Source organism: Lactuca virosa, chromosome 6, assembly GCF_052849685.1.
Source record: "Lactuca virosa cultivar CGN04683 chromosome 6, Lactuca_virosa_CGN04683_v6, whole genome shotgun sequence".
In the NCBI taxonomy this organism is placed as follows: Eukaryota; Viridiplantae; Streptophyta; class Magnoliopsida; order Asterales; family Asteraceae; genus Lactuca; species Lactuca virosa.
Window position 1 is genome coordinate 89,165,436 of NC_136431.1, and position 27,388 is coordinate 89,192,823.

Genomic DNA, 27,388 nt, shown 5'->3' on the forward strand with positions numbered 1-27,388 from the left:
TTGTTGGATCTTGTACACACAGATGTGTGTGGACCCTTCAGAACCGCCACAAGGGATGCTAACTGCTTCTATGTGACTTTTACTGATGATTTTAGTAGATATAGATATGTCTACTTAATCAAGCATAAGTCAGAAACCTTTGAAAAGTTCAAGGAGTTTAAAATAGGAAGCGGAGAATCAGTTGGGTAGGAACATTAAGATGCTTCGATCCGATCGAGGTGGTGAGTATCTTAGTACAAAGTTCCTTGACTATCTTAAGGAATGTGGGACTATCTCACAATTGACACCTCCCAGGACACCGCAGTTGAATGGTGTGGCTGAGAGGCGCAATCGAACCTTATCGGATATGGTTCGTTCCATGATGAGTCAAACTTCGCTACCAATCTCATTTTTGGGGTATGCCTTAGAGACTACCGCCCATATCCTTAATCTAGTCCCTATAAAAAAGGTTGCCAAAACACTTCATGAGATGTGGAGTAGAAAAGTTCCCAATCTACACCACATCAAGATCTGGGGTTGCGAGGCTTTTGTGAGGCGTAAGGCTCACGATAAGCTCGAACCTCGAAATGAGAGGTGTATTTTCATCGGCTACCCACAGAGATCCTTTGGTTACCTCCTCTACAGACCCATTGATAATGTGGTCTTTATAGCAAGGAGAGGAGTCTTTCGCGAGAGAGAGTTCATAAGCCAAGGAAACAGTGGGAGGCAAATTGACCTTGAAGAAATTCAATAGTCAAGTGGTGAAGGAACCTTAAACCCTAGCAATCAACCTGAGGAGGAAACTCATGTTGATCCGACAGATGAGTCTGTACCTCTGAGGCGTTCCACGAGAGTTTGGAATGCACATGAGCATTACTATGGTTTCCATATTACTGCGGAAGGTGATAGACTTATCAGTGATAGCACACTGGTAAGTCTAAATGAACCTAATAGCTACACGGAAGCCATGGCAGGTCCTGAGGCTGCTAAATGGAAAGAGGTTATGGACAGCGAGATACAATCCATGTATGACAATCCAGTTTGGAACTTGGTTGACAATGTACCAGGTCGTAAGACAGTCGGGTGCAAATGGATCTTCAAGAAGAAGACCGACATGGATGGTAATGTACACACTTATAAGGCACGACTGGTTGCAAAGGGCTTTTCTCAAACTCCAGGAGTTGATTATGATGAGACATTTTCACCAGTAGCAAAGATTAAGTTTATTAGGGTTATGCTAGCCATTGCTGCATTTCATGACTATGAAATATGGCAAATGGATGTCAAAACCGCTTTCCTTAATGGAAAGTTGGCTGAGGATGTTTACATGAGTCAGCCAGAGGGGTTTGTGAGCGTAGAGTACCCTAATAGAGTGTGTAAGCTTGAAAAATACATCTATGGATTGAAACAAGCACCTCGCAGATGGAATCTTTGTTTCGATGAGAAAGTCAAAGAGTTTGGCTTTTCGAGGAGCGAAGATGAGTCTTGTGTATATGTCAAGGCTAGTGGGAGTATAGTTAGCTTTTTGGTATTATATGTGGATGACATACTACTCATAGGAAATGACATCCCAACTCTGCCGGAAGTGAAGTCCTGGCTTAGGAAGTGTTTCGCTATGAAGGACCTTGGAGAAGCTGCCTATATCCTAGGGATAAGGATTTTGAGAGACAGGAGTAAAAGACTAATTGGACTTAGTCAAAGCACCTATGTGGATAAAGTGTTGAAAAGGTTCAACATACAGAACTCCAAGAAAGGTGAGTTACCAATCCAGAGTAACGCCAGACTGATTAAGACTCAAAGCCCGAGTACAGAGGCTGAGATAGTTGAGATGAGTCGAGTACCGCATGCTTCTGCTGTAGGCTCGATCAGGTATGCTATGACTTGTACTCGTCCTGATGTGGCCTTTTCATTGAGCATGGTAAGCAGATATCAGGGGAATCCTGACAAGGATCACTGGACTGTGGTAAAGAACATTCTTAAGTACCTGCGGAGGACTAAGGACTGGGTCCTTACCCTCGGTGGGAGTGATGACTTGAGAGTAGTAGGGTATAGTGATGCTAGCTTTCAGACTGATAGGGATAATTTCCGCTCTCAGTCAGGCTGGTTCTTTACCTTAAACGGAGGAGCAATTTCTTGGAAAAGTTCCAAGCAGGAGACAGTGGCTGATTCAACTTGCGAATCAGAGTATATAGCGGTAAGCGAGTCAGCAAAGGAGGCTGTATGGCTAAAGAACTTCATTGAAGACCTTGAAGTTGTACCAGCTATAAAGGAGCCTATGGAGATTTTCTATGACAGAAATAGTGAGGTTGCCTTAACCAAGGAACCGAGAGATCATGGCAGATCCAGACACATTGACAGAAAATATCACTTCATCAGACATCGAATAAAAGAAGGACTCATCATGGCAAAGAGGGTATAATTGGATGAGAACCCAACAGATCCCCTCATGAAGGGACTGAGTAGGGTTAAGCATCTTCACCATGCAAGGCGCATAGGGCTAAAGGATGATATTAGTTTTGGAAATTAGATAGTTTTTGAAATTTGTAAAGTGGAATTGACATTTGATGATGAATAAAAGTTGTTGTTTATTTATGAGTAAAGTGTTGCTATCATTTGTCAATCATTTACTATGATTTCATTTTCCATGTTTTGACTTCCAGAATAAATATGTTATGGTATATCATATTATTCAAACTCTCCACAGTCGGTCATATGTTGAAAGTAGATATGAATCAAGACTGTCATGAGTTGGCTTGTAGATATCTAAGCTATTGGACATAGCAAGAATTGCTACAACACTCATGAGTGCTAATAAGTTCTGAGTATTGGATTCAACCCACGCTCACTTGTATCACTTCATGGAATTTATCTCTAGTGATCTTGAGATGGTAATATCCTATAAGTTCTATGTCAAACAAATCATAAATCGGGAAACAAACTGTTGGACAATAAGTAAGACATTGTTCCATGTATTTGTCCGGCTGATATCTAGAACAGAGGATTATATGATCCCTTATCTAAAATGGCGCTTCATAGTTCATCAGAGTTTTAAGAGCTACGATTGCCGGTCGGTTCCTAAAGTCATAATTGCAACTATAGTTATTAGACTTATCCAAGCGGGAGACTGTTAGATAAGGTGTCTAAGTCCATAACTATATTTGAGATGTACTTGACCCGACCCGGCATGGTCCATTTGAGTGCACTTCACCCGAACAATTTATATGGATAATCTTTTGAGAATAGTATAAGTTATGATTTATTAATACATTATAAGTTCTAATATATTAATATGAAATCATATTATATAATTAGTATTGATGGGTAGCATTGAGATAGTGCTCAAGACGATCGAGCAGATTCAACAGGTCAGACAGAGGTTACTGACGGCCCAGAGTAGCCACAGGAGTTACGCAGACAGGCGACGATCCGAGCTTGATTTTCAGGTTGGAGATTTTGTCCTTCTGAAGGTATCCCCTTGGAAAGGGGTGATCCGATTCAAGAAACAGACCAAGATTGGGCCCCAATACATCGATCCTTTCAGTGTCACCGCCAGAGTGGGTAGGGTCGCGTACCGTTTGGAACTACCTGTGGAGTTTAGTCAGGTCCATAACACCTTCTACGTGTCCCAGTTGAGGAAGTGTGTAGCCGACGAGACGGCAGTGGTACCACTGGAGGAAATTCAGGTAGATGCGAGCCTGAATTATATTAAGAGGTTGATCGCGATCTTGGATCAAAAGGTGAAGGTTCTGAGGAAAAAGGAAGTTCCCCTGGTGCAGGTCTAGTGGTAGCATCGGAGAGGGTCCGATTTGACTTGGGAGCCGGAGTCAGAGATGCGGGAGCAGCATCCAGAGTTATTTGTGGAGCATGACTTCGAGGGCGAAGTCTGATTCTAGTGGGGGAGAATTGTAACATCCGGATTCCCAAGTATATTATTTTTAATTATTTATTTTTGAGGTTCATTGATCTACTCGACGAGTTAGTGCTATAACTCGCCGAGTAGAAGCGGCTGCGGTCACGTGAGTTTATTGATCTACTCGACGAGTTGGTGCTATAACTCGCCGAGTAGAACTGGAAAACCTAGATCCCCGGGTTTGGGGCCTATTTAAAGGCACTTATAGCTTCATTTGCAGCCACACCTCACTGAGAAGAAACCCTAATCGCCCCCCTTGAGCTTTTGAGAGAGTTTTTAGCCTTACTTGAGATTTGTGGGTGCATTTTGGTAGAAGAAAGGAGGATTCCAAGCAAGGATTGTGAAGAGGCTGTTAGATTTGTTCCTTATACATCCAAGAGATTCTGTTAGAGGTATCAAGTTCGAACCTTTCTCTTTTGTTTAAGTAGATCTCTCTTTTTGAATATTAGGGCTTTTTTCTTTATATTTTGGGACTTTGAGGATTTGGGGTTCCTGGGGAGGCTTGGACTCCATATCTGGACCTTAGGAGGTCCCTAGCATCAAAAGGTTCCTGCTTTATTCAACCTTGATGGAATTCATGAGTGAAAAACCCCTTTTACATCGTGTTCTTGGCATTTCATGCCCAAAATTCCATGCATGGACGTAAATTCTATGACTTTATGTGATAAATGAGCCCTGAGAGTATGGATCTGGAGTATGGATCTGGACTTTATGTGTCCTGCCTTAATGTCGTCTGAATGCAAGTTGAGTCTGAATGGACTCGCCGAGTTGATGAGCCGACTCGGCGAGTAGATTAGGGTTGTCCCGATTAGCAGAATCAGGCGAAAGCTCGGATCTTCATGAGATTGTCGAGAATCGATGGGACTCGACGAGTCACACGAGGGAACACAGTGAGTCTGGTCAATTTGGATAGTAGCCTACACTATATAAATAAGCATTAGCCCACACTATATAAATACAAGAGTCCATATTTAATTAGTCACACTTTTGATCACCAAATTAATTTTAGATCAATACTAATTAAATAATATGATTTCATATTAATATATTAGAACTTATAATGTATTAATAAATCATAACTTATACTATTCTCAAAAGATTATCCATATAAATTGTTCGGGTGAAGTGCACTCAAATGGACCATGTCGGGTCGGGTCAAGTACATACCAAATATAGTTATGGACTTAGACACTAATCCAACAGTCTCCCACTTGGATAAGTCCAGTAACTATAAATGCAAGTACGGCTTTAGGATCCGATTAGCAATCATAGCTCTCAAAGACGATGTCGAACTCTAATCTTATCAGTAACATGTCCTTTAGATAAGGGATTGTATAATCCTCCATTCTAGATATTGTGCGGACAAATACATGGAACATAGTCATACTTATTGTCCAGCAGTTTTTTTCTTGATCTCTGATTCGTCTGACATAGAACTTAATTGAACACATCAATTCAGTCCTGAACGGGCCCGACACATAAGTCAAACAAAATCATCGAGGGGCCCAGATATCGCTTTTACCCTCTTAGGATAAAAGGAACAGATAAACTTCGACTTATATGCATTTACTATTCACTCATAAAATTGTACACAACAATGCGTTTTATAGCATCAAGTTACTGATGCGTTTACGCATTATCAATGCACAACCAACTTGCAAACAATAAACCATATATCTAGGTTAAAAGACTATATGATATTATCGTCGTGCGATCACTCGTGATAAATTCCATGAAGTGATACCAGCAAGCGTGGGTTTTATCCAATGCTCAAATCTTAGTTCATAAGCACTCATGAACGTTGTAGAAAACTTTTGCTATGTCTAATGCACTCCAGACAATCTACAAGCCAATTCATGACAGTATTCTTTCATACCTACTTCCAAAGTATGAGCGACTGTGGACTATTCGAATAATCTTATTATTCAGGAAGTCAAAACATGCAAAGTGAAACAATAGGTAAATGATTAACATAAGACAATAACGTTACTTATAAATAATACACCTTTATTTAATCATCAAATGTTAATTACAATTTATCTATTACACGTTTCGAAGCTATCTAATCTAAACTAATATCGTCCTTCAGCCCAATGCTCCTAGCGTGCTGCAAGTGCTTAACCCTACTCAGTCCCTTCGTAAGGGGATCTGTTGGGTTATCTTATGACGATACCCTCTTCACTACGAGGAGTCCCTCTTCTACCCGATGTCTAATAAAGTGATATTTTTTGTCGATATGTCGAGATCTGCCATGATCCCTCAGTTCCTTGGTCAAGGCAACCGCTCCATCATTATCACGGAAAATCTCCATAGGCTCCTTTATGGCTGGTACAACTCCAAGGTCTCCAATGAAGTTCTTCAACCATATCGCCTCCTTTGACGCTTCGCTCGCCGCTATGTACTCTGATTCACACATTGAATCAGCTACGGTCTCCTGCTTGGAACTTTTCCAAGTCACTGCTCCTCCATTTAGGGTAAAGACCCAGCCTGACTGACATCGATAATTATCTCGGTCTGTCTGAAAACTGGCATCACTATACCCTCGCACCTTAAGTCATCACTCCCACCGAGGACTAGACACTACTAGAAAAACAGCCTTTTACGACGTGCAATGCGTGTCATAAAACGCTTAGACGACGCGCAAATGCGTGTCAAGGAAGGCCCTGTCATAACGAGAGACGACACGCTTTTGTGTGTCGTCTATTTACGACGTGCATTTACGACGCGCATTTATGACACGCATTTACGACGCGCAGTTATGGCATGCAATGCGTATCAAGGAAGGCCTTGTCATAAAGGAAGACGACACGCATTTGTGTGTCGTAACCTTACGACGCACGTGTTTATGACACGCAATGCGTATCAAGGAAGCCCCTGTCATAAAGAAAGACGACACGCATTTTTGCGTGTCATAATTTTAAATGTTTTTAAAATTATATATTTTTAATAGATTTACTAATTTTCAAATTAAATAACATATTAAAAGTCTCATAATACAAAATAAAATACAATAAACAATAAAGATAATTCATTGCACTAATATGTCAAATATAAATAATCATTCCAATAGTAAGTAAATGTAACACATTGCTAATATTGCATAATATTTATTATAGAAAACAAAACATGTACAACATTAAAAGAAACTCATGACTAAATTCTCCTTTGACAATCTCCTTTGACAATTTCCTTTCTAAAAGAATAACCTGAATGCACGAACTTTGAGAGGCTGCAAGGCACTATTATGTCAAATTAGTTTGTCTGCATGTTTTCAGCCAAATATAGGAAATTTCAGGAGTATGTATACATGTCATATATATATATATATATATATATATATATATATATATATATATATATATATATATATATATATATATATATATAAACATATATATATATATATATATATATATATATATATATATATATATATATATACCTGGAGATGACTCTTTAAGTGGAATATAGTAAGCCCTTGAATTCCCATTAGCTTCAAAACTGATTTTGGAGTAGCCTCTAACAAAATATAGAAAAAAAACTCAATAAGCTTCTTTTTTATTTCATTTCTTATGTTTCATAAACAAAAATTTTAGGAATACACTTACTATTTGCTCCTCCATGTTGGTTGACTGCTTCTATGAATCGGTTCATGGAGATCGAGTGTCCATTTAAGATTACCAATACATAAAACATTTACAATGCTTTCTTAGTGGTAAACTCAGTTGCATTGTGTGCAAAGGATGTGTGAGAATCAATGATCCTGGTATTTATCATAACACAAGAATTTCCATATATAAAGCATATGATATATATATCAATAAAATGGAAGATAAAGCATACATTGACATAAACTAACTATTTCCAACCAATTCAAACATGACAAAGGGAAAACAGAGGTGGCATACCTGATGCATTCACCCTCATCTGCAGCAACTAGTATTGGAGAGAAAGGTTGCAGCAAATCTGTTTTAGCACCAGTCTCAAACTTTGTATCCCATCGAGCAATTGGATTATGAAGATTGCTACCAGCTGAAAATGAAAAACAAAAAGAAAAATACATAAATCAGAAATCAACTTCACCATTGTAGCTCCAGTTGCTGTAAGAAGAGGCTTTGAGAAATGATTGCAGCTCCAGTTGTAAATAGTTGATTAAGGTAAAAAGCTTCTCTCTGAAGCTCCTGGAACTCCAGGTGAGCCTAAAAGAGGATCTGCAATGTGAAAACCGTCAATTTCTAGTCAAGTCAAAGTCAAATAAATTCAACAAGTCAAACCGGTCAACTCAATTAACCTTGTATATTAGGGTTTACATTATGTTATTACTGTACAACTCACTATTTTAATTAGAAGTTATCACTTGGAAAGTTCGTATGTTCAGAACTCTGAAGCCCTAATCAGGGTAAGTAATGAAACTACTTGGTAAAACATTATTTCGTACCCCTCGGGGACGTATAACATTCATAACGAGGCTTAACGGGGTTTACAAACCTTGCGTTGCGAAGCTAAACATCCAAAAAGGTCACAAACGAAGTCTCTCTCAATCTCCCTTTATCAATCTATCTCTCTCAAATCTCTCCCAAATCTCTCTCAAAACTTTTATAATCATTTGGGGCATCCCGACCCTTAACTTAGTAAAAAACAACTCGAAACGGGAAGTTTATGCGAAAAACAGCTTTATAGAAGCGAAACCCTCTTAGAGGCGAAACACTAAGAAGCGAAACCCTAGGAAGCCTCCTGGACCGAAGCCCCTCATTAGAACCGAGACTAGCTTAAGAACCGAACTCATGAGGACCGAAACTGCCATGGACCGAAACCTTCTACAAGAACCGAACCCGGAGGTCCAGTTCGGGCCCGAAACCTGTACAACCGAAGGTCCCATCGGACCGAACTACCCTTTGCTTCTCGCCTGCTCTCGCTTTCGGTTCCTTTTGATGGCTACGCCTGTGAGACTCGGACCGAACCCTTCTCTCAGTTCCCATCGAACAACCGAACCCTCCTCTCGGTTTGTAAGCACCCAAGGACCGAACCTTTGGCCATGAACTCGGATTTTCGAAGACTTCGCCCCTTTTCCCGGTTTTCGACCCGACTTCGTTTTAAGCTCGTTTTTCGTGATTTTAACGAGGGATTTTCACCCAAACTCATGTTTTGACATAAGAGACCCTATATTATCATATTTTAATCACATTTTAAAAGGGGAGGATCTTAAACTAAAAATAATATCTTTTGGGTGAGATTTTGTGATAGAGTGTTGACTTTCGTTAAAGTGTTACACAAGCTATCCCCCATACCCTCATAGGACAACCCTCAGTCACTATTCATCCCTACCTAGTCAACTATTTGTCCTTGGACACCCCTCTTCCAGCCGCATAGCCTCATCAAAAGCTAGAAACTCTCATATCTCCTTCCACTTTATTCACTCTCTCACCAAAAAGCAAACACCTCTCTCTCTCTCTCTCACTTTCCCTCTCTAGAAATCGAGATTTCAAGGCTGTTATTGAGCTTTTCACTCCAGTCTTGGTAAGTATATTCATCCTACACTTGAATACTCTACACTCCTTCACTCAAATCATGAATCTCTTATACAAATATCGTCTTATTTGTGCCTAGGATCTTCGAATCTTCAAGTATCTCCCAAGTGTTCTTGACTTGGAAACCTTTCTTCCTCTACCTTCATCTCAGGGAATAACTCAAGGTTAGTTCATACCCCCACATTTTCACGTTTTCTTCAAGTTTTAGGGGGAAAATACAAGCTAAAATACCAAAATCTTAACTAAACTCAAACATTAGCTTTCAACAGGAAAGTTTGGTTCCATTCACGGACTGTTTTGACCATCTTAAACTTAGTATCTTTCAAAACTGTTTAACATGCAAATGTTTTAGGTTCATACCTTTAAAATGACTACTTGAACATCTCCATATGATTTTTCTACAATTTATGGTGATTTTTACAAAACTGCATATCCTTTCAGGAATGAATTTGGACCAGTGTGTGAATATGAACATTTTCATACAAGTTAGACACTTCTAAAAATCATAATAAAAATTATTATTAAATTAGACATATTTTCTAAACTCTCAGAGTTTACGGATTCGGTTTTTGACTTCGTATGATTTTTCTATTATTTTTCTAAAACAATGTAGAAAAGTTAAAAACGAGTTAACATCTTACAATTTTCATAACACTTTGTAACATGCTGAGCAAAGTGTAATCTTTGGTGACTTCCTATTTTGCATGCGATTTTATGTTGTGATATGTTTGTATAACAGAAAATACTCTATCAAGTATAAGGTTCCTTTGTAATTACAAATAATGCATGATTAAATATAATAAGTATAGTTATGCATTGGTTAAACTATTACGTACACATGAAGGGTCCCACCATAGTACAATCGGATTTTCAATTACTACATGATAAACTATAATAGGTATGGTTTATGAAATTCACATCACTAATTTAGTACACAAAGGGAGATTTCACTCCCGCCGCAGAAAAGGTTTTTACTCAAACACTACACGTAAACTCGTTAATGTAAGTTGTGAGACAATTCTTCAAATGTACTCTTAGAGTACGGGTTAAAAATTCCTGTAAGTTATAACCAGAATCTCTTGTAGGGAGAGCGTGATAATTGTGTATAGATCTATATTGGGATTGACACCCCACACCTTGCTGCTAGCTACAGCTGGACCTGCAGGTCTACGGGTGACAAAAGTCATAGGATCTTGACGTCTGAAAAACGTTGTAGCAGGTTCATTCTAGTTATAGTATGGTTATGACGACTCACATAGGGAGTTAAAATCATTTCAAGTTTACGGGAAAATACTACCTTACACAAAGGGACTTTATCTATTAAAACTGCATTCTTCGTTACAATTACGAACACACACTCATACATTCGGTCTTGGGATTTAAGACTACATAACATTTTATAAGGAAAATATTGGATTTTTCTTGTGTATACATTGCATTTTACAAATAAAGGTTTTTCCAACATTTCATCCAAAAGCTTATGAACTCACCAACTTAATTGTTGACACTCTTTCAAAACTACTTGTAGTCTCTGGAAACCAGTGAAACAGGTAACCAACTGCTTTTGAGGATGGGACGCAAGACGTCAATTTATACATTTTTGTCATCATAATGTAATGGATTTTGAAACATGCAAACTCATACTATGGTGTAATTTTTTCAATTATATTTATGATGGTTGTATTTACTATGAGCACTATTATACTCGTTGTTATGATACTATACATGAAGTCTACCACCCCCGAATGTTTCTGCCATCCTTGGTTTGGGGGTGTGACATGCAAGCCCTGGATCCATTAAGTGTGGTCTGAACTCCAGTGAACAGACTCTTCTCATTCCAATTCCTATTAAGTAACTTGGTCTAGGTGGACTAACAGGTGGAGTTTTAAAAGTCAAAGGCAGATGACCTAGAAAAATATAAACTTTTTACTAAAAAAGAAAAGGAGAATGAAAAAAGATAAGGAATTAAGAGACTACTGACCTCAAGATCACCAAACTCGAACCATGGCCAACAATCCAAGATTTCACAAACAAAAACAACTGTGTCTCTTACAAGATACCCTATATCTGCTTCAAGCATATCAGAAACCTTCATAAAGTGAAGCACAAAATTATTCCATGTCTTTGTACAAATAGATGACTCCTTCCACACTGTCTTGGAAGGATTTTTTTATTCAAAACAGCCATTCTGTATTTCACCCAAAATTTCTTATCAGGGTTAGTCCCAACAGATTGATCACTCTCCAGGTATATGTATATTGTGTCAAAAGACTCATATACCCTTGCATTATGAAAACAAGACTGTTACTATACAGACAAACCCCTCTTTAACATATTTGGTTATTAAACCAAGAAGATGATCGAGCTAATCCAGCTAGACTATTAGGTCGCTTATGTTATTTTTGTATAAATCCCTGTAGAAAACAATCAAGAAACATCATGAAAATTGATTCTTGTTTCTAACCCTTAAATATTGTGTTTGACAGTGATCTTGTAAGAGGTTTCACAAAGAGTAGGGGCATCATTACCAACATACACAACTTTTAGGTCAGAACCAAAAGCAACAAGTGCATTGCTAGTGAGGAGTGTCTGAAATAAATAAGATCCTTTCTGCGCCCTCTCTACCCTGATTTTTCTAATTGCTGAGTCAGCATCATCCAGCAAATGATCTGGCTATCAAGCAATGTACTTTATTTTACTTTTTTTTACCATAATAGCAATGTATTCATATATTTCTTTAATGTATTTTATTTTTAACCCATAATAGTAATATATTTTATTTTATTTCTATGTGGGGGTCCCACATGGTGTCTGTAGTGTAGAGTTGTTTAGTCTATGGGTTGCGCCATTGGGCTTTATTAGTTCGGTCCATATGTATTCACGGTTTGGGCCTGTCCAGCTGTGTTTTGTTATTAGGGTTTAGTATATATAGTGCATGCATGCATTATATTGATGACACTTCTTGAATATTTTCTTTGACAAGTACTGTAACCCTAGCACGCCTCTAAAGTAGAAGTTCTTCAAAAAGCTCTTCTGAGGTGTTGCTGTTTTAAACATTTGACATTCGTTTGATTCATTGTGTGTTTGTTCTTTGGTTTGCTTTTTGTTTTATTTGTTAAGAATCTTAACGATCTTAAAGAGTTTTCAACTCATCAATTGGTATCAGAGCAAGAGGCTGTGTAAATCATACGTATATCTTCTGTTTGAAGAATTTTCTTAGGGTTTCCGCTTTTATTGGATCTGTTGAGCCGTCATTCCTTCATTGACATTGTTCATAGATCTCGATATTACCCTATTCAATCTTTACAAGTCTGATTCTTAGCAGATATCTGAAAAAGGTCATCACGTCTCACGAAGATTCACAAACCAATCCGATCAATATCTCCAACAGCATTGGATCCACAACCAGAATCCTGATTCTATACACTCAAGATTATGAAGTTTGGACGCATGACACATCACTTTGAGGACTATGTCGTTGGTTCTGAAGACAATGTTTATGTTATATGGGAAGCAATAACATTGGGTCCTTTTGTTCATTCTAGAACAAATAGAACCATTAAGACTCAAAAGGAGTACAACAAACTCTTAAATGATGTGGCCAAGATTCCTCAAGACGAAAAAGATAAGTTGTTGTGTAATGTTAATGCCATGAGAATGATCATATTTGCTTTATAGTCTGATACTTTTTGTTTGGTAAGCCCATGCACCACGGAAAAAGAGATCTGGGATAGACTGAAAGAGTTATATTCCACTGATGAGGACTTGGAACGTTCTATCCAAACTCTATTGCTCTCTGAGTTCGGAGCTTTCCAATAAAAGCCAGATGAAAAACTTATTCAGGCATTCGATCGTTTCAACCATCTTTTGAGCAAGATGATCAAGCACGGTATTGGAAGAGAAGTGATCGAACAGAAGGTCACATTTCTGAATGGTTTAAGACCCGAATGGATGGCTTTGGTATCAACTGTGAAGGCTCACGAGCAGTTTAAAACCTACTCATTGGCGAAGATGGTGGGTATTCTCAAGTCTCATGAAAGTGTTGTGACAAAGGAAGCGAAAGTGGTGTCTAGTATGGGATCCTTGTCCCTTCTCCCTAAGACGAAGAATGTGGCAGAAGATGAAGAAGAGTCAGAAATGTCAGAATGTGATCTGACAAGCGAAGAGTATGCAATGATGGTTTCCAACCCGAAGCGATTTTCTCGCAAAAAGTTTCCTGTTGCCAAGAACCGAAACTGGCAGGGAAGCTACAGATCAGAAAAGGCGAAAGAGGAGATCAAAAATAATCCTTAGAAAGAAGAAGAGAAGAAGGAGAGCAAACTGGTAGGAGACTCCGGATACGATTGCAACTTCTGCCATGGCAAAAACCACTTTTCCAAAGATTGCATGTTAAGAAAGCTATCAGAGAAGAAGGAGGGTGAAGATGATGAAGCATACCATATGCGCAAGCTGGAGGAGATAAAGAAGAAGAAATCCTCTAACAATTCTATGAATGATTTGATTGTGCAAGAGAACATTGTTGATGATGAGTTTGGTGGTGTAGAGGTCTGGTCTACAGACTCTGAAGATGAAGAAGTACGTAAACCCACGCATGGTAGGGCATTTGTGGTGAAAGAAGATAGTACTGAGTTTGCTGGGAGATACTTGATGGTGATAGCTGGAGTGTCACAAATAAGGGGCTACACAACCGAAGGCAAGTATGATGAGGCGAATCTGAAGGAAGATAAGTGTTTTGCTACCAAACCTGTGAGCGAAAGGATCAACGACTGCGATCAGTTGATCAAGAAGGTACAATCCATTCTCGAATCACTTAAAATACCTATAACAAACTATGAAAAGGAATTAAACGAATTAAAATTCAAAATTTCTAGTTTAAGTGGCAGTCTAATGCAAACACGCCTCACAAATGCTAACCTAACCGATCAAATTAGCGGGGTGACATCCAAGAATGAGGAGCGAAGGATGTGGATAGAGAATACGGAGTTAGAGTTAGTTAGGGCGAGAGATGAAGTTATTTATTTGCAACGTGATAACTTGAAACAAAGAAACATTTTTTGCTTGATTGCTAAACGTTTATATACTAATATCACTCAATTGCATTTAGATTGTGAAATTGGCAAAAAGATTCACAAAATAATTTTGCCCTTCCTGGAGTTAAAGGAGGACTAAGTTGATATTGATGGTTATAACTGTGAATCTATTGTTTCTTAAAATAACATCTCTGATGCCTATAGGATTGGTCTGGACAAAATCGAGTCCTTTATCAAGTCCAAAGACCATAAGGACATGCTTAAAAATATTTTGGACGAGAATGATAAATTGAAAATCAAGACCGAAACCATACAGAAATTTGATTCGTTGAGTACCAAGTTGAGTTCAGAAAACAAGATAAATGTAGAAAACACTTCTGAATTTGACGAGGACACTGATATGAGTGAAATTTATGTAAAGGATGTGGTTGACTGTTCAGAATTTGTCAAAAGCGAAACCGAACCTACCAAAGGTCTTATATCTGAGAATTCGGTTGAGTTCGCTCGGATATCCCAACATAAATCCAAAGTTCTGAAACCGAAGGCAGTGGTTTATCAAAAAGTACAAACTGTACCAAATCAGGTATACACCACAACAGGAGTTACCCAGAAATACACAGCCGAACTTACAGCCTTAGTAACCGAAGACAACAAGGTGGTTGTGATAATTATTTTTGGTCTGCTCCAATTGACAATGCATACGAAACTGTTGGTTTATTTGAAAGAACATCATGGAGGGTCAAAGGCAGATATATGGCAGAACCACTCAACAAGCCTACAAGCTTTGATGTACCAAGCACAAGTGGTACCAAAGAAATTCAAATCGAACCAATGAAGGCTGCAAGAGAAACCTCTTCATTGATGAGCGAAACTCGTGATGAGAGACCGAAGCCAAGGGCAAACATACACAAGTCTCAAAAGCAGCTTGCTGAACAAAAATGTCAACGAAACAAAAGATATCAAAAGAATCTCAATGAAAGGAAGCAGTTTATGAACTCCCAAAACTCCAATTATATCCGCACAGAAAAGGCGTCAAATCTCAAGCCGAAAGCAGGATCAAAGGATAATTCTGATCCATGCACTCACTGCCAATCCTGTATTCAAGTAAACCGAAAGACAAGTCTCGGTCCCAAATCTTGCAGCGACAAGAACCGAAAGACTGGTTTCGGTTCTAAACCCCATTCTCCTCATTCTTGACCAAAGCAGAATCCTAACAAGGATCTCAAGGATAGCAAGGGAAAAGGGAAGCTCGTCTCTGAAGACAAAACGCAAACAAAGAAGACGTCACCTAACCCTAGGAAACACGAAAACAACTTTGTTAAGAATCAAAACAAAAATCCTCAATTTGATTTAAACAAACTCAAGGTCTTTACCATCAAAAGGAAAGACGAAACCACACTAATAAAAAGAACTTATATGGTTGATCTTTCTATTCCTATTCCCTGTTCTGTAAAAGGCTCACGTTGACCCAAGCAACTTTGGGTTACTAAATCTGCTTGATTTTTGCAGGTTATAAGTGACGAGCAGTTTGACGACGAATGGTACATTGATAGTGGCTGCTCACGTCACATGAAAGGAAGGAGGGAAGAGCTAAGGGAGTTTCGGGCTCTTAAGGATGGTGGATGTGTCAAATACGGGAATAATTTATATGGCATGATCAAAGGCTACGGAATGATCACAAGCGGGGAATTCTCAATCCGGAAGGTAGCATATGTAGAGGGATTGCAGCACAATCTCATCAGTGTCTCTTAACTGGTTGTGGGAACTGGATTGAAGGTTTCGTTCGATGATGAAGGTTCGGAGATTGTTGAAAAGAAGATGAAGGTTGTCCTGTTAAAATCCAAGCGAAAAGGAGAAATGTATCCTCTCAATCTTAACCCAATTCGAGGAAAGCCAGCTGTATTCCTTTTAATGAAAGCACACTCTGACGAAAGTTAGCTATGGCACCGAAGGCTCTCACATCTCAACTTTAAGGATATCAACAAGTTGGTTATCGGTGATCATGTACGAGGACTTCCACTTCTCAAATTTGATAACCAACACTTGTGCGCAGCATACGAGATGGGAAAGCAAAGCCGAAAGATTCATCCCACAATTGTCAACACAAAGATCATCGAACCTCTTGAGCTTCTTCACATCGATCTATGTGGTCCTTCGGCCATAGAAAGCATCGGTGGTAGTAAGTACATTTTATCAACATATTGATGACTTTTCACACTTCACCTGGGTTTTCTTTCTTAAACAGAAATCAAAGGCGACTTCAAAGCTCAAAGAATTTGTAAAGCAAGTGGAACTTCAATTGCGAAAGGTGATTAGAAATGTCCAAAGTGACAATGGGCTAGAATTCAAAAACCAAGAGTTTGAAGAATTTCTCACTGAAAATGGAGTGTCTCACAACTTCTCTGCTCCCTATACTCCACAACAAAATGGCGTAGTTGAAAGGCGAAATCGTTCGTTGTGTGAAGCGGCCCGAACCATGATTAGCTTCGCCTCCTTACCTTTGTACTTTTGGGCTGATACAATTGTTGCTGCCTGCTATACCCAGAACCGAACCTTCCTCAACAAGAGACTTTCCATCACTCCATACGAAATCTCGAATAATCGCAAGCCAAATGTCAAGTTCTTCCATGTGTTTGGTTCAAGGTGCTTTATTTTCAACTCCAAAGATAACCGAAACAAGTTCGATGTAAAGGCAGATGAAGGGATTTTTCTTGGTTACTCGCTAACTTCAAAGGCATATAGGGTTCTGAATAAACGTTCAAAGAAAATTGAAGAAACCTACTATGTCACCTTTGATGATGATTACATGAAGAAACTTCAGTCAAGCAAAGGACCAACGGAGGAAATCTTTCCAAAATCAGGTCAAGTCTCGGTTCCAATCTCCAATTTATTTGAAGAATACATGTTGCTCTTTGATGAACCAGAGAGAGCAATTCATTCAGAGACAAAGGCAGCTGACAACAAGATCGACAACTTGAAGAAAATTATCGATGAAGCAACAAAAGAAATGGAAAGCGGACATCAGAGACCAACCGAACAGCCAGGTCCAAGCGAACCTTGAGATCAAGGCGAACCTCAAAGCTCGAGCGAACCTACTCATAGATGTTCTACATTCCAGGGGGAGAGTTCATCTACACCAAGGCGACCTGACTTACAATTCCAGGGGGAGAACCCATCTCTAACAATGACCCATAAAATTCCATTCGAGGGGGAGCATTCTAAACATGATGTTAAAATAGTCTCATCATTCGAGGGGGAGAATCATAATACGAATGATGATTCGGATACTTAATCAGAATTGGAAGAGGAAATAAATGTCCAATTGGATCCAGCCTATGATCCAAACTAACCACCTCTCACAAAAAGGACAAGAGATCATCCAAAAACTCAACTAATCGGTGAATCATCTGAGGGAGTTCTTACTCGGTCTCAAATAAAAGCGAAGCAAACTGCTCTATTTTCTCTAGTAGAATTTTGCATGTTTAATTCGTTCGTCTCGAAAATAGAACCAAAACTGGTTAATATTGCACTCGATCAATCCGATTGGGTACAGGCAATGCAAGACAAACTCCATGAGTTTGAGCGAAATCGAGTTTGGAGATTAATTCCCACACCAAAGGATGCATCTGTAGTTAGCTTAAAATGGGTTTTTAGAAATAAAATGGACAAAGAAGGGAATGTGATTCGTAATAAAGCAAGGCTGGTAGTCAAGGGATATTGTCAGGAAGAAGTTATAGATTACGAAGAAACCTTCGCTCCTGTAGCAAGGTTAGAATCAGTTCGGATCTTTCTGGCATACGCTGCTCACAAGAATTTTGAAGTCTTTCAAATGGATGTCAAATGTGAATTCTTGAATGGAGAACTGGAAGAGACTGTATATGTTGAGCAACCACCGGGTTTCGTGAACGAAAGGTATCCTGATCATTGCTATATTCTGGATAAAGCCGTCTATGGTTTGAAGCAAGCTCCTAGAGCCTGATATGAAACCCTTACTCGATTTCTAAAAATGTCCAAGTTTAAACAAGGTTCGGTTGACCAAACCTTCTTTCGCAAGAAAGAAGGTGACCACTTAATGATCGTCCAAATTTACATCAATGACATCATCTTCGGTTCCACGAATCCCAGCCTAACAGCTGAATTCAGGAAGTTGATGGAGACTAAGTTTGAGATGAGCTCAATGGGTCCAATTAACTTTTTTCTTGGCTTGAATATTATATACAGGGAACCGAAGGCATATTTATCAATCAGGAGGCTTACACGAAGACCCTACTGGCTAAGTTTGGCATGATGGGAGATTCCAAAGTAAAGGTTCCTATGGCATTTGGAACGAAGTTAACACCATCTTTGGAGAAACCGGCTATTGATATGACCCTCTATCGGCAAATGATAGGGTCTCTAATGTATCTAACAGCCAGTAGACCGGATATTATGTTCTCTGTTTGTTACTGTTCCTGGTTCCAAGCTAATCCATGCGAACCTCATAGGGTGGCTGTTAAGAACATCTTCAGATATTTGAAGCGAACGTCATCTCTCGGTCTGTAGTATCCTGCTAAATCAGGATTTTTCGTTCAAGCATTCTCTGATGATGATCTTGGAGGATGCGGTTTGGACCGAAAGAGCACTACAGGCGGATGTCAATTCATCGATGGTAAACTCGTCAGCTGGCAGTCCAAGAAACAAATATGCGTTTCACTCTCTACAGCCGAAGCTGAATATATTGTTGCAGCATCTTGCACTTCCCAGGTCATTTGGATCCAAAGCCAATTAAGAGATTATGGGCTGAATATGAAGAAGATTCCTCTTTATTGCGATTCAGAAAGCGCTATTCGGATATGTCACAATCCAGTGCAACACTCCAAAATGAAACATATAGCACTGAGATACCACTTCATCAAAGATCATGTTGAAGATGGTAATGTGGAAATCCACTTTGTTAGATCTGCTGATCAACTAGCTGACATCTTCACGAAAGCCTTACCTGAAGTAAGTTTTAATAAAATCCTCCAAGGCTTACGAATGATGGAAGCTGAATCAGTACCGAAACTACTTTCGCCTCATGAAAATTGAACAAGCGAAATAGAGCGAACGCTCGGTCTACTTTGGCTCCGGATTTTTTGGGAACCGAAATGAACCGAACGCTCGGTCCATTTCGCTTCACTACTTTTAGGTGAAGTTTTGGTTGTATACTTTGTACGCTATGTATATCTTTTCTTAATTCATTTCTTCTCATAAAATTCAAAAATATTTTCCTTTCTGTTTTTATTTCTTTTTCAGAAAATTCATAAAACTCAAAAATATTTTCCTTTCTGTTTATATTTCTTTTTCAGACAATTCAAAAAATCCAAAAATATTTTCCTTTCTGTTTTTATTTCTTTTTCAGACAATTCATAAAATCCAAAAATATTTTTTTTTGTTGTTCTTGTTGCTTTTTATAAAAATCAGAAATACCAAAAATATCACTGAAAGGTATCGTGGATCATTCAAATGATGGAACTAGGACAGGTATAACACTCTTTATCTATGTACTAGCTAAGTGTCCCTAGAAGGATGTTGTTGGATGTCGACCGAAGCCTCCAAGACTTTGAGTGAAGCCTTACTGATTCGATATATACAAATCGTTTCTTCCCAATTAGGCTGCTAAACTCACTCAAGTCATGAGCTACCTTACTCTTCTCACATTGAGATAAGAGTTGTCTGCTCGGTCCTTACTATATAGCAGAGGTACTTTCGGTTCTTTCACCACCTATTCTTATTTCTCCATCTCATTTCGGTTCATAATTATAACCCTTGAGACTCTCAGCTTTTACCACTGAGGTTTATGGTTACACAACATCTGTGTTAATGATCTTAGCTTCGTTTCACCACATGCTAAGTGAAACCTAAAATCCAACACCTACAATGAATTGACGGTGAACAATCAAAAGTTCTAGCTTTCACCCAAGTATTAACGAAACTACTATTAGTTATTGGTACCAAGAAATCTCTTTTTAATTTTTGTGCGATCTTTATGAAATTGTCTGACACCAAGGCTTTTCTTCCCATAAGATCCAGTTTATTTTTGTTTTTGAGATTTCTACAAAACTCACCAAGTCACTGAAAACGATCAAACCTACTTGTTTAATAGGCTACAATGGTCTCACAAGTACTTCATCCAACTTTCGGTCTTATGTCAAGTACTGAAGTTCAGTTGAAGCTAAGCCACCCCTTATAGCTTAAATTTGAAAAGATGTCTTTCAATGTTTCTTAATAAACATTTGATCGTATTTCAACGGGAAACCACACAGACACTTCTAAGTCTCTCTTGACTTTGAAGGAAGCGATTCGTGCCCAGGATCCATAGTTTTGTGTCTAAATAGACATCACTTAAATCCCACAAATACTTTGCTTTATTTCTTTTCTATTGGCACACTCTTGCACGAAGATCTTTATGATTTTCCCAATTCTTGTTCGTGGTACTAATGGCAATTTTTCAGATTTCATGCTTCGGTTGCAAATGCTATGGTGGTACACTATGTTAAGGCGCGAACATTGCCAGCCTTATATGAAGTGAAAGGGTTTGACACAGTTTGAAAAGGAATTTGAAAAGTTTTCGAAGTTGAAACGGCGGTAACAAGATAAAATTTCAAATCGAGTTATTGGATAAGATTTGCAACGGGCGCGTGAATTTGAAACGGTTCCTAACATCACGCCAGATGACGTCTTCCTAGGGAAACACAGCTGTCAAATCGCGCTTTTTTAGGCGCCGATTCAGAATATCGTCGCATCATTACTGTGGATTCTTTCTCTCTCCTGGAAATGGTATAAAAGGTTTTCTCACACCCCTTGTACCACTTTACCAATTCACAACTCTCTCAAGAACACACCGGCGAATTTCTACTATTCATCTTCTTCTTCACACCTGCAATAATGGCTGAATCTTCTTCTGTTCATGAACAAACTGCCTGGTCCTCTCTTCTCACCATTAAACCAAATCAAAACCTCATCATTGATCTCTCACATTTCCAGTATGATCCCTACATGCTGCAAGTGGTTGAATGCCTCAAATATTCACCACTTCTAGTTGCCCTAACCAAGGTGGAGTATGTTCCTATGTCGCTACTTTCTCAGGTCTACTCAACTATTGTCTACGATAAAGCCAATGAGAGAATTTTCTTTGAGATCTTCAATCAAAAGGCGTCGATTTCAAAAACTAGGTTTTGTTTGTTGCTAAGGATTGCTATCGACGATTCCATGATCAACCCTGATTCCATTACCACCACTCAACTCTTCACAATGTTCTATGATATGGGGTACACTGAGGTTCTCACCACTCTCACAAAGTTCAAGAAATCATGCCTTCCTCCTCAGTGGAATGGTCTTTTTACCCTCCTCTTCAAAGGTTTATCGGAGAGGGTTGCAGGTTCTGATGGAGCGAGCAAGGCGTTCATGACCCTTCTCTACAGTGTGTACCATGGGTTCAACATGGACTTTGGGTCTATCTTATGGTCTCAACTGGTTCAAAGTCTTAGTTCTACTTCACGCTACTCCGAAATCTCTTGCGCTAGGATTTGGACTCTTGTTACTCAATGGGCGATGAAGAAGTTTCACGTTCCAACAATGGCAGACTCACTGATGCCGTCTATTGCTACTTTCCACACGATGAAGATAATTGTCTCCGATCCATCAAAGTTTCTATTTATTGGTTCGGTTCCGGAATCCATGTACAGATGTGTTTCCAGTGAAAGCAAAGTGATAGATGAGTACAAGAAGCTACCCCCTACAGGACCAAGGCAGCTTACACCCGAAATGCAAAGCTCGTTAGACACAACAGATAAACCAGCAAAAAGAGGGAAGAAGCCTGAAAGAAAAGGGGAGAACGAAGGTCAATCCTCTAAAGTTTCAACTCCCAATAAGTGAAAGTCTGAACATGCCGCTCCTACCGCTCCAAAGAAACGCAAGACCAAGAAGGCACACAAGCCGAAGGCTCCTTCTTCAAGTGATTTTGACTACGTTCCATCTGGCCAACAGCCCGAACCAGAACTCAGTGATGATGATGTTTCTCAACATGAAAGTTCACTTCAAGGTAATTCGCCTCCACCCTCACCAGCTCATGAAGGTAACTAAAACTCACCTCTTCCTTCTCCTACACAATCGGTTCCTATTACTATTGCTCCGTGCCCACCTCCCATCTCATCCTCAACTACAACCTCAATTCCAATACCCACCCCTTTATTCACCGAAGTTACCACAACTACTACTACTATAACCGAACCTAATGGTCGTGTCAACGTATCTGATATGGGGGCACCTACTTTCGAATCTGAACCCCCAATTACCTCCAAACCTCTATCCCACCTCCCTCACACGAATCTGACATTGTTCTTGGAGGAGCAGAAATGGAATTTGATTATGTCTATTTTAGCCCATATCGAGTACAGAGCGATGATGATGATGACGCTCCTGTCACGAAGAGGCATATAAAGGATCTGAATAACAAGCTTGACCAGTTTCTTTCTTCTTCCTCTTCTACTCCAAGTAATCCATATTCTGAAGCTGCAATCAAGGCTCTGTTGGTAACCTTTGTCAAGGAGCATGACACTTCCATTTCTAATGTTGTCAAAGCTATAGATGCTTCCATTTCCACATGCTAGAAAGCTTCTACTACAGTTGAAGAATCCACCAAAGATAGCAAGCAAGCGACCGCAAACGTCGAAAAACTAATTTTTGATGCTCAAGTTTTTCTTGATTCTCTTCAGGCTGCAGCTCAGAAGAATGCTCAAATGGTGACTGCTTCTGTTGATAATCTTACCATCTCGCTTCAAGCTGAAAATAAGCACTTTGAGGAGACACGCCAAGCTATCAAGTCTGCCAACACCGAGCTTCACAGATCCGTTGATGTCCGTCTTACTCAACTTGAAGCCGAACTAGCCGTGGAAAACAAGATAATGGATGAGCTAGATCGTCGAACTGCCCAGCTTAAAACTTAGAACTTAAAGCTCAAGACGGCGAACAAGGAAATTGATGAACTTAAGTCGGAGCGAGCAGTCATCAAAATTTATGTTGGTGATGTGCATTCTATTCTTTTACATCTTCTGGACGCACATGACTCGGTCCTTACAATCTCGGTTCGACGCCACTCGGCTGAGAAATTGAGACATGCTCTAGACATTCTAAGTAGGATTGAAGGTGTTCTGGAGACCGTTGTCCCTCCGAAACAAGGGGGAAGAGATTAGCCAGGATCAACCACAACAACCTCCAATAAGCAAACCCATCACCCAACCAAAAGTCACTGCTGAACCGAAGGGTAATGAAGCTTCAGGCAGTATGAAGGACAAACGAAAGAAGAAAATTAGTGATGATGATGATGTTGAAATCGAAGATGTGGTTGAAACCGACCAAAAAGCTTCCAAAACCGAAAACCTTAAAATCAAGCCAACTGATCGAGAACTTGAGGAAAAGCTTCTTAGAGCAAAGGAAGAACATGAAAGGGAGAGGAAACAAAAAGAAGCGAACGATGCTTTAGAACGAAGGAAATCTATGTTCCCTCTGCGGACAATTGAAAGGCTTCTGAAGGAGGTAATTGAATCTCCAAGCACACATTGGCTCGAACCGGTCCTTTCATTCGATCTTGAGAATTCCAAGGATTCTCAATTTGATATGCCAATCACCCGAAAGGCGTTCATCTTTCATTGTTTTGAGTCAACAGTTGTCATCCACTCTCTTGACCCGAAGGTTGATCGAGACCTAATCGAATACTATCTTACGTTCTCACAACCGCAATATCTGACTTGGAGTAAACAAAAGATCACAACAGTCAAGGTGTTGAAACCCACTTCAGCAGGGAAGTTTATCAATGTCAAATTCAAAGTGACCCGAGTCTCAGACAGTTCGGTTCACATGATCTCCCTAGCTGATCTGCCAAAATTGAATCCTCATGACTGGATTCTCCTGAACAATATTTTGTTGACTAATCAACAACAATATGAGCCTATCGTTGATCACATTAAGCGAATGTTGGTGTGCTATATTCTTGAAGTCGCAAAGATGGATCAGGAAATCGCCTCTCCCTTGAGAAGGAAGCCCACTATCAAGCCAATAGGAAAGGCAAGCGACATCAACGAGATGATGAAGGGAAAAATCGACCCACAGTTTCATACAGTCATGTTCATCAGAGGCGAAGGTCAAAAATGCATGTTCGCTCTCGTTGACAAACACCTGTTCTCCACTTCCTGCTTGGAGCATATTCTCGATATCATACACAGGTGCAATCAGAACAGTGAATCCGATAAAAAGATGTTTTCATATATGCTTCGGTGGTACATTAACTTTCGTCAAACTCTTCTTGCCATCATACCATAGTTGTTCAAGACTGTGAAGAAAATCACTGTTACTCAACCGAAGTAATCTATCGCCTCAATTGGCGCAAAGGGAGAGATTGTTGAGTCTATGGGTTGCGCCATTCGGATTTATTAGTTCGTTCCATATGTATTCACGATTTGGGCATGTCCAGCCGTGTTTTGTTATTAGGGTTTAGTATCTATAGTGCATGCATGCATTATATTGATGACGCTTCTTGAATATTTTCTTTGAAAAGTATTGTAACCCTAGCATGCCTCTAAAGTAGAAGTTCTTCATCGAGCTCTTCTGAGGTCTTGTTGTTTTAATCATTCGACATCCGTTTGATTCATTGTGTGTTTGTTCTTTGGTTTGCTTTCTGTTTTATTTGTTAAGAATCTTAACGATCTTAAAGAGTTTTCAACTCATCAAGAGTGTAGACAAACTTCTTTATTACCCTTGAAATAAATCATGTACTTAAATTACTTGCACTGAAGCAACAATCCCTTGTTCACCAAACTTGGCTGCACTTCCATGACTCAAATGTTGAGCATGTTCAATCTGCAAAAAAGGGATTTTACCAATTCATGGAAACATCTGTAAATTACACTACCATTTATTAATTACTGTGATTAAGACTGATGTCAAATGATTTATAATAGTTTCATTTTTAAATAACATATACCCTAAATCTCTGATCCCTGTTCCCATTTGTTGAAACAACTGATTTATACATATCCAAGATCAAGTCATTGGCCTTATCTCCAATAGCATGAATAGCAACCTGATGAAAAAATTGCTCAACTAGTAAGTTATTTTACATATTTACAACCACATTTTTAAAGATAAATGAAAAAAATAAAAAAATATACCTTGAGGCCATATTTGTCGGATTGAACAGTCATATTAGATAAGCTTTCCATATATGTAACTTGGAGGCCAATATTCCAAGGCTCATCAGCATATGGCTACAAGAAACATGAAAGAAATGTTATCTCATAAATAATATTGATTTAATAACAATAAGTTAGAAAATAAATAAAAAAATAAAATTTATTTACACCTTGTGAAAAATTGCACTGTTAGATCCTAAGGATCCATCAGAAAAGGCTTTAACACCACCTAAGAATATCCACTGGCTCAGCCTACGTCCTGTTTTTTGTATTATATCCTAAAAAGAAAACAAGAACATCAAATTTAATGTTAACATTTAATTCATTAGAAAACGTAAACATAGAAAAATTATCATGAAGTAGTTAGTAGTCAAGTAAAGTCATACAAGCAAACGTGACCATGTTGGCGTTGGAAAGAAAAGGCAAACCCTGATCATCATTATTACTGATAAATAAGCCCATTTGTAAACATCTGAAATTAACAAGAAAGTCAACACTTTATTTTATTGATTTAACCATTAAACTATTTTATTTTCCTTTGCCTCCAAAATCCTCTTATGTTAAAATTGATGTACATTGAGTAAACTGTTTCTTGGAATGTAAGGGTAAAATGGTCATTTCAGACACTAAACCTTTAAAATCCTCCCATGAATGTTCTAGTGATGATCCAGGAAAATATCTTCCAAAATCAACAACCGTTGTGACACCCCTCATCAATGCATACCTACTAGCTCTATCCAATGCTTGCCTTCTTTCTTCAACAGAAACTTCCGGAATGCATGAAAGAACAACTTTCATTGCAGAATCAATCATAAGGCCTGAAGGTTCTGCATATAATGATTCAAAATACATGAGTTTACAAAATGAATCCAAGAATATAATAATCATATATAAGATTATTATACCTCCATTTGCATTTCTGCTAATAGTTACACCAACTGGATCTTGCATGTTACTTGTAACTCCAACTAATTTTAGAGCTAAAGAGTTAGCCAATCCCATGTGGCCATCCATTCTTGAAAGCTACACCTGTCAACATTGAAAAGACTAATTGTGATTAAGTGGGGTTTAATTACAGTTTATGTAATTTGTATTTAGTTTTTTCTTACAGGATGATGAGGTGTAATATCATCAATCGAAGAGGCTGATGGCAATTCTCCTCCCCAAAGATCATTATTCCATCCACCACCCAACAACCAAGAACCTTCTTTCATGTCTATAAAGATGAAGAAGAGATGTATATCATGTGGATCCCATAACTGTATGTACACAACTTCCAAAATGTCCAGAGTGAAACTAAATTGAAAATACAGAAAACACTTACTTTTCACTGCTTCTTTAACCTTTTCAATGAAGTCTTTTTTTTGTCTTCACACCTTGAACTTGTACCCGTGCCATCTGTTTTCACTTCTAACTCAATCAGCATATCATAGTTGGAAGTACATTAAGAATTAAGTCTTGAGAATTTGAATTGTTGATGAAATGAGTTGAGGTGGATATAAGTGATTAAATTGAAGATTGGAAGGAAGGATGTTTGGTTAACTGTGATTATTGTGGAGATGAAGTGAGAGTAGGAGGCAAAGAAGAAGAATGAGTGAAGCTGAGACGAGGACGCGAGTATTCATGGCGAGAGAATCTTTTTAGTCGATGACTTGAGCTCTTTGGGAACTAAAGTGAAAATAGTAGATGCAGTGGCTCATTTTGTCATTTTGATTTCCTAAGCCAAAGCTAAAA

The 27,388-nt window shown here is 38.8% G+C and overlaps 1 protein-coding gene across 1 annotated transcript; it reads right to left on the bottom strand.

Moving 5' to 3' along the window:
• Positions 1-7,136: 7,136 nt before the first annotated feature.
• Positions 7,137-26,683, bottom strand: LOC145121734 (protein LONG AFTER FAR-RED 3-like). The gene is made up of 13 exons (XM_079057436.1): positions 26,560-26,683; positions 26,287-26,481; positions 26,041-26,126; positions 25,825-25,932; positions 25,634-25,729; positions 25,447-25,545; positions 25,248-25,322; positions 11,954-12,090; positions 11,599-11,698; positions 11,410-11,506; positions 7,798-7,921; positions 7,332-7,408; positions 7,137-7,150 (listed from the first exon to the last, which is right to left on the bottom strand). Exons 1-13 carry the CDS (start codon positions 26,666-26,668, stop codon positions 7,137-7,139), a joined length of 1,317 nt encoding a protein of 438 aa, XP_078913562.1. The 5' UTR covers positions 26,669-26,683.
• Between the last annotated feature and the right edge of the window lie 705 nt (positions 26,684-27,388).

Coding starts and splice junctions, on each gene's coding strand:
- LOC145121734 (XM_079057436.1), bottom strand. CDS start 26,668: ATGGATGGCCACATGGGATTGGCTAACTCTTTAGCTCTAAAATTAGTT. Junction 25,546..25,633: donor CCGACAAATATGGCCTCAAG/GTATATTTTTTT, acceptor TTTTTTCATCAG/GTTGCTATTCATGCTATTGG. Junction 11,507..11,598: donor GGGTGAAATACAGAATGGCT/GTTTTGAATAAA, acceptor CACTTTATGAAG/GTTTCTGATATGCTTGAAGC.